This window comes from Ursus maritimus, unplaced genomic scaffold, assembly GCF_017311325.1.
Source record: "Ursus maritimus isolate PB19 unplaced genomic scaffold, ASM1731132v1 scaffold_1, whole genome shotgun sequence".
In the NCBI taxonomy this organism is placed as follows: domain Eukaryota; kingdom Metazoa; phylum Chordata; class Mammalia; order Carnivora; family Ursidae; genus Ursus; species Ursus maritimus.
The window spans coordinates 9,557,608-9,570,807 of NW_024423343.1; the positions used below are offsets into that span (position 1 = coordinate 9,557,608).

Sequence of the window (13,200 nt, forward strand, 5' to 3'; positions counted from 1 at the left end):
ACACTTAATCTGTAAGCTCTGAACACATAGAGGAGATTTCACTGAAATCCATTTTCTGGTGATCTGTTTTGGCTGGTCATTATGAAGCCTGTCATTATTTTTAGATCTTTTTCTTTGGTGAAATTCCACAGAGAAGATTCCTCCTGCCTAGAGGTGAAAGCTGACTGACCGAGGTCTGGGGGTTGGGCAGGAAAAGAGGCCTAGGAAAGAAGCCATGTGTCATCTAATCTGTCTGTTCGTACTTGATCCTCCCTCTCCTTCTCTCATTTTGGTATGGTGCACCTAGATACAGCTGTGTACTTTAATTGAGAATTTCTTTATTTTATACTTTCTAAAGAATAGAGGTCTTGTGTTTTGCTGGGTCAGCAGAGAGACAGTTACCCAGCTGTGCAAGTGGGGGAGGGGATCTGGGGATCTTACTGCTTCATAAACAGCCTATCAGCCAATCCTTAGTCTTAATTCCAGAGTCATCCCAGAGGTACCTGGTACCATCAGTTCCTGAACTTTGTGGGATTCTGAGTCCCATTCTCATTGGTAATTTATCTTAGTTTTCTACTTTAAGTTTTCTGGAATTTCTAGTGCTGGGATTTCTGCTTTTCATCTTGTAAAATTGTGTTGTGATAGTAATCTCTTCCATTCTTCTTATCCTTGTGGATTTATGCCTCAGATTCTTTTAATAATACTAGTTTAGTGGAGTTTCTCTGAGGACAGAAGTGAATGTATGTGTGTCCAATTATCTATCTTTAACCAGAAGACACACACTTTGTCATGTATATGCACATATTTCTTCAAAAGTTGGCATTTGCTCCACACGATAGTAGAGTGCCCATTATAGCCACACTCCATGCTAGACATGTGACACACATTAAATTTTATCCTCATTACAACAGAATGAGGTAGTTCCGTGTTTTAGGTATGAAGAAACCAAGTGCTTTATTTGCCTAAACACTAGACCTTTTTCCTTTCAAAAGAACTATGAATTACATCATTTGAATGGCTGTAAATGGATGTAACCTAATTTAGTTCATTCTCAATTAATGGGCATCTACATTGTTCTAAATTCTTTTAATTGACTAAAGCTTTGTAATTTACATCATTATCTACTTGTTAGGTTTCTGGTTATGTTCTTTTTAAGTATTGATGTATATTTTCAAATTGCCTGTAGGGATATATGAATTTCCATTCCCAATAGTAGTGTAAAATGCCAATCTGTTCATATACTTATTAGCTAAAACTGTATTCCTGCAGTTTTTATTACCATACTGGTGTTACTTAACCATTCCCTATTATTGGACATTTAGCTCTTTTCCAGTATCTCATTATTAAAAGTAATGCTCAGATGAATATCTTTGTACATTTCCAACGTGTTTAATTTGTATTGCTAAGTCAGTGCATGAATTTGCTCTGCATTGGCTAGAAAATAAAAACTTGGCTTAGAAAATTCCATTTGGGATTTACCTTATTGTCATCTGCAAAACTCATCTTTTATTGTTACTGAATGATTTTAAACATCTGTGATCCTTTTTTTATATGTTAGGTTACTTTCCATTTTGTGAATTTATTTTGGCAAAGTAACCATTAATAATGATGTGTATACTAAAAATAGACACACAGCAACACCAAGTTATACCAGGTTCTCATGATTCCGTTTTGGCTGAAGGAATGAAGATCAAGTTACTGAAAATATTCCCACTGTTAGTTAATTCTCTTTATTGGGTCTACTTTTTCCAGTAGCAAAATGGCCCCATTGCATGATTGTAAATTGAACTCTACATGTGCGATAGTACTCATGTTATTTGGTACATTTTTTCCCCTTTTATGAAGAAAAGACAAGTCATTCTGAATACCTTTTGAAACAGGTTCAACATGTAAATAAATGAATAATTGGTAGCTTTTTATCTCTTATTTTTATTTATTTATTTTAAAGATTTTATTTATTGAGAGAGTGAGCGAGGCAGAGCACAAGGTGGGTGGAGGGGATGGTCAGAGGGAGAGGGACAAGCAGACACCCTGCCAAGCAGGGAGTCCAACCCCAGGACTCTGGGATCATGACTGAGCTAAAGGCAGATGCTTAACCAACTGAGCCACCCAGGCGCCACAATTGATAGCTTTTTAAAATATATAAACAAATTGGAGATTTGCATTACAAAACCCTATCCTCCCCCACCCCTCCAAAAAAACCAATCCTAATCATCCTTTGATACCTTTAAATGTAAACGAGTTAGAACATTTGAATTTGAATACCCTTGTTTAAAATAACTGGTTCCTGTACCTAATTCATTGGTTTGTCTACTGTACTATTTTAAAAAGGAGATGTATTTGTTACCTTTGGGAGTATTGCAAAAATTATTAGTCAAAAAAATCAAGATAACTAATTCTAGAAAAATGAGTACTTGAAAATGAGATATTGTTTAGCTCATGTCTTATTGGACAAATTTTTGTTTTTTAATGTTGGACTGATTTTTGAAACTTAGGTGAGTCCATATACTGTTCTTGCTTTTTCTTTTCAAAGTCCAGGTCATTAATTATTATTATTATTATTTGTTTGTTTGTAAAGGTCCATATAGTAAGTATTTTAGGTTTTACTGACCACATACAGTTTTTGTTACATATTCTTCTTTTTAACAACTCCCTAAAATGTAAAAACCCTTCTTAGCTAGTGGGATGTACAAAACCAGGATTTCCAGTTGGGATTTGGCCCACAAGCTGCAGTTTGTCAACACCTACCTTAGACCAAAAATTTTAATATAATTGTATATTATATAAGGTGTGTGTATACACACACACACACTATATGGTATGTATTATATGCTATATGGTGTACACACAAACACTGGTCAGTTTATATGACTGGTAAAGCCAATAGATAGGTTAGCTTCAGGCTTGGTTGGATCCAGGAGCTCAAAAAGATGATCCTGTCAGTCCCAAACCCATGTTATGACTCTCACACCTTCCCCTCTCCTTCCCAAAGATGCTATCCAATCATTTATGTATTAAATTGTAAGAAAGCCCCTGATTTCCTTGGATCATATGTCCGTAACGAATCACTATTTTGGAGGCAGGATTGCAGTTGGCTATGATGGAAATAGTCTGGCCAGTTTGAGTCCCACTCATATAGTGGGAGTGTACCATGAATGGTACTTCTATCAGTATCACATGGAGACGGGGTAGGAGAGAGTTCTCGAAAGAATTAAAAAAAAAAAAAAAGTGTTCAGAACAGTGGTTTCTGGATATTATACAATAGATGTCTATTTGATAATTTTATTTATTCATTCATTTATTTAAAAAGATTTTATTTGAGAGAGAGACAAGATAGCAAGAGAGAGAATGAAAGGGAAGGAGAGGGAGAAATGGGCTCCCTCCTGGGATCATGACCTGAGCCAAAGGCAGATGCTTAACTGACTGAGCCACCCAGGCACCCCCAACTTGATTATTTTTAAAGGTCACTTTGAAATGGATATATAAGTGGGAGAATAAAAACATTCATGTAGTTGAATTCAGTCATTATTCACTGAGTAAATGTGTTAGGTCAGTCTCTCCCCCATCTCACTTGATTTTTGAACAACCTTATCTTACCAGAATACATTGACACTTCGGTTTATTTTCACTATACAACAGAAGGAATCTTTAAGAAATTGGAACGTTTAATTATTGCATTGTTAGATTATTTTATAATGGCTATATTTTTATTGTGGGACCATATGTGTATACCGTATCAAAGATTAGCATCCTCGTTTAATTCATGAAAGAACTAAAAATAGAATAAAAGCATGACAGTGAATATGTACTATTTATTCTTTCTTTTCAAGTGACTTAATTGACTTAATAGTGAAAACCATACCTTTCTAGGATTGATACTGTTCTACCTCTGGTTACTTTGTGCTGAAGTAGGCAGATCATGTTACTAGTGCGCATTCCTCCTGCAAATTACAAAATTGGAATCATCCATGGTATTGTAATGCAAAGAGTAATACTTGCAAAATTTTGAAGTAGAGAAGAAAAATCACTATAAGTAGAAAGCACCAAGATCATACCTATGTTTATATTAGTTAAGGGTCCAGAAAATAAAATTCCTAAGGCCCTCAGTCTGTTCATTCTTTTAAGATGTTGTATTTTAGAAATCCAAGCTTACAACTAGATACGTAAGAGATTTAGTTATTTCACATTTTGTATGTCCTACCTTTGCAAAAGAACTAATGTTTTTACAAAAGATGAAGCCCTGAACTTTGAGCAAATTAGTTGTGGGTTAGGAATGCTTGTTCCAAAAACAGAGGGGGTGGGGCTAAGACATATATATGCTGTAGAGGAACAAAGCATTTAGGACTTTTAAGAGAATAATACTAACTTCCAGTTTCACTTTTATCCACAGGAATAAAGATTTTCAGAATATATTTGTAGGAACAAGAGCGTATATTTTTATACTAAAATACTGTCAAGAGCTTTGATGAAAGTATGTCTACATTTATACATAACTTCATTACGTAGAGCCTTTGTAGACATTAATATATGAATTTGACCAGTGGTATTCTGGATGCTTCTCAGAGTGGCCTCATAAAAATAAATGACAAATGCAGTTTTGCTGCATTACAGGCTCTGTGTGTGTGTGTGTGTGTGTGTGTGTGTGCGCGCGCGCGCATGCGCCTGCATTTCCATGCACATGAATTTTAATTCATTTTCAGTGGGTTGTTGGTTTACACTTACATTGTTTCCTCTTTTATTGAAATAACTCTTACTTGACCAGTAGAATGGAAGGAAACACATGTTGATTCTATAAAACTAGTGTTCTTATATGAAGAGTTTGAACAGTTTTCTAATTGAACCTGTAAGGCACAATTTTAACTTTGGCCATAAGTATGTTGAAGATGTAGTAACCTCTGGTCTGCTTCAAAATAAACTTAGGAATTACGTAGTTTGTCTGGGTTATGTACCTTTAAGCATGTCAGTTAATAGTTTTATGTCTGAAAAGTAAGAATTATCATAACTTTGTATCTGAAAGTGCTTTTGAAAACTATAGCCAGTCTAAAATTGTGAATACAGTGTGTTCTGGCATCGTCAGCTGAATGGCCAAAAAAAAAAGGTTAAGCTATCCCCATTCTCTAGGCAGAGCTTGCTCTGCAAACAACTTCAGCTTTCCTTTTTCCCAGAAAGTTTGACATTTGTAATCTTCTAAAGAATGTTTTAGATTTTGGAAGAATTTATAGAGTTCTTCTAACGTTTGACTTGATTTGCTTAGAAATACTGATAAATTAGTAATTATCAGTCTTTACCACCTGTGAGGTGTTTCCCTGTTCCAGTTTTTGGAGCAGATATACGTGTAAAAGCTAGTTTGTCTCTCATCCTGCCCTCAGGTAGTGTTAAAATAGGGAAACCTCTTTTCCACTATACAATGGTTTATGTAGCAGCTCCTTTATCCTGGGATTTATTTCTTCATTCATTCATTCATTCATTCATTCATTCATTCCTGGAGAAAGTACAGTGGGGAGGGGTGGAGGGAGAGGGGGAGAGTCTCAAGCAGACTCTGCATTGAGTGCAGAGCCCAATGCAGGGCTCAGTCTCACGACTCTGAGCCCAAACCAAGAGTTGGACACGTATGCAACTGTGCCACCCAGGGCCCTCTACTTTTCTGTAATTTAGTACATTTCTCTCAACTTTTAACACCAACAATGGATAAAGAGATTGTGGCACATCCATTCAAAGGAATACCTTTCTACTGTAGAAAGGAATGGGCTACGAATCTCTGTAGCAACATGAAATCTCCAAAACACTGTATGACTCCATTTTTATGAAATTCTAGAATAGACAGTAACAAGAGATCAGTGGTTGCCAGAGGCCCGAAGTGTGGGTGAGGGGATTAACTGTAAGGGGCATGAAGAGACTTTGTAGAGTGATGACAGTGTTCCCTCCTGATCTGATTATGGTGTTGGTTATATGGGTTGATACATTTGTTCAACTCCATATTGAACCTCATCTATTTAAAGTGAGTATATTTTATCATAAGGAAACGACGTCTGAATGAAATTGTTTAAAACAAAGTTAAACACCTAAGTCTAAAATAGGACGTGAGTGGTGAAAGTATGAGAGTTTGGTCAGAAAGTATACTGTCCCCTCATAAGCAGTATAGCAGGAGCCCACAGTATGTTTAGTTAGATATTTTATTTTGAATGTCACTGACTAGATATAAACGTTTTTGCTAGGGTCCATTACTGTGTCATGGTATGTGTGAAAGACAGTTAAGTGTCACATAATCTAATATTAGTAACAATAATACAGAGGTTTTTAAAGTGTTGTTAGAGGTGAAAATGTGTAGTTTTTAATATGCACTCGTGGTTTTTTCTATGAATTTTATGTTTTTTAGTCTATTCTAACTTAGTTGCACAAGTCAAATAGAAAGAGAAGCTTAATGTTTTCTGAAACATTTAAAAATATTTTCTGAATTTTTTAAATCTTAAAAAACTGATGCTAATTGGTTGAATATATTAAGCTAGTCCCATAATCTGTCCACATGCCATGTTCGTCTTTCAGGTGACAGGATATGTGTCCCGACAAAGATAAAATAGCACGGGGTATCAAGCATTGATTTGTGATCACATTAAGTTAATTCTGGTGATAATGCTATTTGGTAGATCAATCTAAAAAAATTGAAATTTAACAAACCCTTAGGCCAATCTTCTTTTCCCCACTTCAAGTTTCATTTTTGGTCCTTTTGTGCCAGTTTGAGGAGTCTGGATAACCTTTCACAAAATTTACTTTGGGGGAAAAAAGGGCCGAAAGGTGTGGTTCAGATTTCTAAATGGTAATGCCTGTCTGAATGTAGATTTTTGTCTTTATAGCTTCTGTTTGATATGTAAAAATTCCTTAATAGTGTGCTTTTCACTTAGCAACTTTCATTATATATATGCATGCTTTAGGGACCATCCCAAGTTGAATAAACTGAGGTTTAAAATTAAGCCTGTCTAGAATCCTTTTTACCTTCTCTTACCCATACCGTTTACTGGTGTTTTTAACAAAATCAAGAGTAAGGAATTTGTTATTCCACTTTGAAGCAGTAAAATGGTCAAAAATTAAAAGTTCTTGGGGGATGGGGCACCTGGGTCACTCGGTTAAGTGTCTGCCCTTGGCTCAGGTCATGATCTCAGGGGTCCTGAGATCCTGCCCCGTGTTGGGCTCCCTGCACATCGGGTGTCTGCTTCTCCCTCTCCCTCCCTCTGCTGCACCCCCCCACCCCGTTTGTGCTCTCTATCAAAGAAATAAAATCTTAAAAAAAAAAAAAAACAACCAAACATGGGGGGGAACAAGTGACCTGGAGAATTGTTTTTACAATGTAATTAGTCTCTGAAGAAGGAGACGCTGGCTCTTTAAGGTGACACTGTAGTTCTCCTGGAAATAAGTCTTTTGACTTGGAGACCTTTCACTGTTGGAGGTCTTTGTTTAGATAGAGCACACCGCCCAGTATGTTATAATGTATAATAACATTGGGCAAGGGGGAGGGTGAACCGTTGCTCTGATGGCCTCCCCATTGTTTATGAAATGGTAATAGACTTCGCTTAATGGCTGTACCTTTTTAGAATCTGTTAACCCTATGAAGGGTTTTAGTTAGCTTCCAGAATAACATGTAAGGTGTGCTTGTTTGACTTTCCCCCTTAATTTTCTGGTTATCTGTACAGGACATTCTAATAACCCTCACCTCAAGTATATTTTCCTTGCTGATAGGGTGGTGTAAACAAAAGAAAGCATTTTGTTCTCTTGTAGTCTTAATTGATGAACTTTATATAAACTAGATGAAAGGCACAGCTTACAGACAATGTAATGTGCTACTGAATGAAAATGGAAAATGTGTTAAATTTAATAAAATCCTGAAATAGATAGTAAATGCAAAAAAAAAAAATCTCTTGGCTTTAGTTAGTGGAGGAGTAGAGATGATAGGAGTGGTTAAAGGGGATGGGATGAGGGGAGAAGGACCGTCATTCATGGTGTGGGATAGCTGGAGTCAAGGTTGGGCCCAAGTGGGATTTATCCTGACGGGGTATGCCAGGTACCATATTAACCTTGCCAGGATGGATTGGGTAAGTAAAGGCAAACTGTGGCAGAAACCTAGTCGAGTGCTAGAGAGCCCATAGACGATGCAATGGATTTTTGACCTGAAGGATTGTGTAATTTTTAATTTATGATAACTTAAAAAAAATTCACTTTTGTATTTCACATGAATAGGTTTAAGAAAATCTACCAAGAAGCGCAGTGAATCCCCACCTGCTGAGCTCCCCAGTTTGAGGCGGAGCACACGCCAGAAGACCACGGGCTCCTGTGCTAGTGCCAGGTAGGACATGGGCTTGTTCAGCTTATGAGCCGGTTCGTTGTCTTCTGCTCAGCTTTCATTAGAATCCTTCCCTAAGTTTTCAAAAATTACTGAAATTTTCACTTGAATGTTGAGTAGTAAAGAGACTTATCCAGTATACAAATGAATTCTTCCCCAGTGTTGATGTACATGTTTTTGCTAAGTATTAATCCTGCAATTTTTTGACAACACTCTGACCCTCTACCTTTTCCTCTGTTGCTACATTATTTTCACAGAGTTACTGCCAGCAGTTGGCCATTTTGTTGTTTTCAGAGTTCCAGCTGGCCAGTAAATCTCTAATCAGCATCTTTATGCAGATTTTTTAAAGGTAGCTAAATTTCGCAGTAGCATGATTAATGGATCAAAAGGGATGCCTGTTTAATGGCTGTAATATTGCCTAATTAGTTTCTCAAAGTGTTGGGACCGCTTGAGTTTAGTGGATAAGGAGGAGAGATGTACTTCATTTTCATTTTGTATTAAAAGCACCTACCCCTCGCGGAGGAATGTGGGTGTTATGTGTTTGCTCTCACATCTCCAGTTCCCACTTTCCTCAGTTGCTGTTTTGGATCTCATTTTCAGAAAATCAGCTACCTTTGATATGATACAGTGTATTATTTCACTTTCTTTCATTAACTGATTGAGAGTCGTAGGTTAAAGTTAACATTTTTTTTTCTTAACAGTTTCCTCACCTTTTCACGCGTGGTCAGTTGCTCACATGCGCTTGTGCAGCTGATTATGCACAGCTGGGTAGGACTTTTCCTCTTTTATATGTAGTTTGTTCTTTCTTCTGAATGTGCCAGAAGACAGTGATGGGGGCAAATGATTTCAGTTTGCCTTTTCGCTACTCTCAGTCAGGTGAGCTGAAAGGTTTTAGCTCTGCTGTTTGTCCTCCAAGATAAGTGACAATGACTGCTTTTGGTGGTGGGTACGATAGTGACATAAGGAAACAGAACGACTAGTTAGTTGCAAGTCGTAAGAAAAGGACTTGTGCCACTTAAATCGCTGCTTTTCCACTACTTTTCTGGTTCTGTCTGGATTGTTTAAAATGTTATTTAAAATGTCTGGAGTTAGTGTACCTGTTTGCTTTTGAGGTTTCTTAGCAATAGTTTTGTGAGAACTCTGAGAATTTCTTAGTTCTTCAAAGCTTTTGTCTAAAAATTTTGGGCTAGATTTTGAATCTGGTTTACCCAGAGTGCATAATCTGAGATATAAACTGAATTCACTGTGGTTGAAAATTAATGTTAAGTTGATGTGAAGTCAGGTAATCTATTGTCCCATCTTTGTCGGCTGCCTGCCTTCCTCCTACTCACAGCCACGTTCTTAGCGCATGTGAAATTACTTAGACTTTACATGGTTATTCTTTCTACAAGCTATCTAGCCACCTGCCTGGGAAAGCTTTTCATTTCAAATTTTCCTGAATTAGTGGCAATTCCTCTTAAATTTAGTGCTTTTACAGCCTGCTGCAGCCTTGTCTTCATCTCTCTTTAGACTGATACTCCTTGAGGATATCAAGCAAAGTGTTGAGTACAGTGCGTGTCACGTGGCTGGTGCACATTGAATGTTAAATAGATGAATTAATTTGAATCTCACTAATTTGTAGCTTGGTAAATTGGGTCTGGAGTGTTTGTGTGGAAGAAAAGATTGGCTAAGCAAATCCCTGTTTAGGGAGGATTTTTTACTACTTGGAAGAACAAACTCTTCTAGTACTCTCTCGTAATTCAGAGCCTTCTTTTAAATGTCACTTTTATGCCTGCTGCTTCCTCCTGGTTTACTGGCCGGCATCTAATTCCACTGCAGTTTGACTTTGGTCTAAAACATTTCCTTAGTAGTGTGTTTTCTTCATTTCCTGAGGTAATTGGAGGGCTGCTATTTAAACCATACCAAGTTACAGTAATTAGGGAAATCTTTTGTTTTTACCTGATTTGCTTACTGATTTCTCTATTAAAATAGAAAAAAATCATCATCAATAAAATGTAACTTGCTTTGTGAGAAATGACTGATCATTATTCTTTCCATATTACACTGTGCCTCAATCCTAAGCCAGTGTCTTCCTCAGAGTCATCTGTATGTATTTATAAATGTTAAATCCTTAATTCTTTATTTTAAAAGATGGATCTCTTGTTCATTATTAGGGTAGTTCTTTTTTCGGTGATTTAAGTTATCTGGAACTTAAGTGATAGGAATTTCCCACAGCTTATCCTCTTCCACCACCCCCCCCCACTGTCAGATATAAATTCTGTATGTTGATCCACTATTTAGCCTGGAAGTAGGGATCTATTTTAAATGAGTTGAATTCTCTCAGCAGAAGTCACTTTTCCATTTAGTTGAAGTGTTTAGAAATCATTTCTGTCTGTAAGAGTGACAACAGCTCATAGCATCACAGAAGCATGTACTGTGAATGCAGTGTAACTTGGAAGAATTTTAAATATACAAAGTCTTGGTTGTTACCCATAATGATTTTCTGCAACAATTTCTATGGCAAAAGAAGAAACTGGCTTTGTGTTCCATGCATTGGAGCTTTGTGCTGCGTGGACATTGCTTCTGGTCACTGGTAGTGCTGCCTGTGATGGCATCTTTCTGTTGTAGTCGGCGAGGCTCTGGCCTGGGCAAAAGAGGAGCAGCTGAAGCTCGTCGACAGGAGAAAATGGCGGACCCTGAAAGCAGCCAGGAGACAGTGAATTCTTCAGCTGCACGGACAGACGAAACTCCCCAAGGAGCTGCAGGTAGGTTGGCATGTGTCTTAGCCCTAAAATGCATTTATGTATCTTACTGATTTGTTTAGAGATAAATTTCCTTGTAGGCATACCAGATAAAAGGCAAGAGAGGGGAGAGAGGTATACTCGATGCTACCTCAGATAAACTTGTTCTCCTTTGTTTTTACTTGATAGGTTTGGTTTTTTGATGAGTTGGATTCATTTGTTCTTGTTTTTTAATTCTTTTCCAAATCCAAGTTTGTACTAATATATTCAGATGGCTTTTAGGAAAGATACCACTTTCTGTGAAGGTTCTTCTGTAGCAGTGCGGACATACAGTAGTTACCCAGTGATTGTTTGAAAATTTCAGTTCATAATAAGAAAGGACATGGATTAAATTGCTTCTTCATACACCTGTAAATTTTAATGGAAAATGTTGAAACCCCTAAAAAGTAATAAGTGTTCCTTTTGAAAGGAACTTTAAGAATGCTGTTTATGTTTTTATGGGCTTATTTTTATTCTTCTTGATATCTTAGCACAACAAAAATAAGGCTGCCCCCCAACCCTTTCAGCTTTAAATAGGCGTCAGTCACCAAGAGGAAAAGAAGGCTAATACCTCAGAGGCTTATTGTGGCCAACAGGTTTTAAAGTGTAGCTTGTTACGGGCATTTCTCTCTAACATTAAGAACAGATGGGAAGATGTTGCGGTTCATCACTATGAACGTGGGTATGATGAGTCCCTTCTGTCAGTGATACAAATGGGCTTAGGTGTAGGTATGCTCTTTCACAACGCTCTTTCACGTAACATTAGCGTGTGTGCTAGTGTTCTTTCATGCCTGTGGTGGAGCCTATGTCCTAGTTTGCCAGGAAGGTTCTCATTTGCCCACCGCTGCTCATGTTTTATATGCTCCTTGTCTCAGCTCTCTATCCAGCTTAACATTCTTGCCTGGTTTTGTGTGATAAGTGGCATGGCAGACTTGGAACATTCTCTTCTGGTGGGAGGCAACCTTTTTCAAGTACTTTTTTTTTTTTTTAAAGAATAGTTTTTCCAAAAGGTTAAATTTGAGGGAAAGTACAGTCCATTGCACATACAAATCACTGAAGCTCTTGATGACACACAGGCTGTGCTTCCCAGTGTTGTAATGTTATTTCAAGTCTGCATGTGGAAGTGGGGCAATTCCCACGTGGATGGCAGAAACGGAGCTGCTGCATGTGTTGAAGCGGGCTCGTTACAGTGATTACCGTGGCTAACGGTTGTGCAGTGTACCCTGTTGCAGACATGGCATTAAGCACTGTACATATATTCTCATTTAATGTTCAAACAATGTGCTGAGGTGTGAGTGCTGTTCTCCTCTTTTAGAAATGAAAAACTAAGGCAAATATGGTTAAGGTCGCCCAGGGTTGTGGGACTCTGAAATCCAGGTTTTCAAAAAGAAGAGCACACATTTCTAAAGACTATGTCCTTCCACCTCCCCCACAGTCACAAGAGTTAATTTCAGATGAATACCACTAGAGGCCAGAACGAGGGGGTGGTGTGTGAAGTTTTGATCCCGGTATATTTACCTAAGTGGATAAAAACTTCAGGGGATTAAGTTCATAAGACTTACCCCCTAAATGCTTGTGTTCCTTGTTATTGAGATTCGAAATCATGGTGTGATCTCAGTGTTTTCCATGTTTAAGGGAAAGATACACGGGGCGCACAGCACTACTACATTTCACTTTGGAAGCAGGATGCCTTCTAGGTGCTCCAGGAATAATCCTCTGCCAGCTCACTGAAGCAGTGCTGCGGGAAGAAGCAAATTCCTTATTAACTTTACATTAAGTTTTTCAGTGTGATGTGCTTTAGTTTCTCCGTATGCACAATTGGAATTTAAAGAGAAAACCCTTTTAAGTTAACATGGAGTATAAATCGATGGTGGTAACTTAGAGTATCTTTTGGCAAAGATCTGTTCACAGACGGCTCTTAGACAGTTGGTATAAGACTCTTTATTGGAAACAGTTTATTTTGAAATAATGTTGTTATTAATTTAAAGAGATTCATTTAATCTTTTAAGTGTTTTTATGGTTTTTTTCTCCCAGCGTTATTTATTTTTGAAGATCCCATCTTCCTGACCTGTTCCAGTGAAGTCATTGAAATAAGCATATTGCTTTTTATACATGTAGTGATAAAGCATT

General features: G+C 37.5%; 1 protein-coding gene across 12 annotated transcripts in view; it reads left to right on the plus strand.

Moving 5' to 3' along the window:
- TRIP12 (thyroid hormone receptor interactor 12) overlaps positions 1 to 13,200 on the plus strand; it is a 140,546-nt gene that overhangs the window by 63,369 nt on the left and 63,977 nt on the right. For all 12 annotated transcript variants that reach the window (XM_040639494.1, XM_040639437.1, XM_040639447.1 and 9 more), the window contains 2 exons: positions 8,209 to 8,314; positions 10,919 to 11,055. In XM_040639494.1, the coding sequence (XP_040495428.1) occupies positions 8,209 to 8,314; positions 10,919 to 11,055 (243 nt within the window). The remainder of the gene's footprint in view (positions 1 to 8,208; positions 8,315 to 10,918; positions 11,056 to 13,200) is intronic.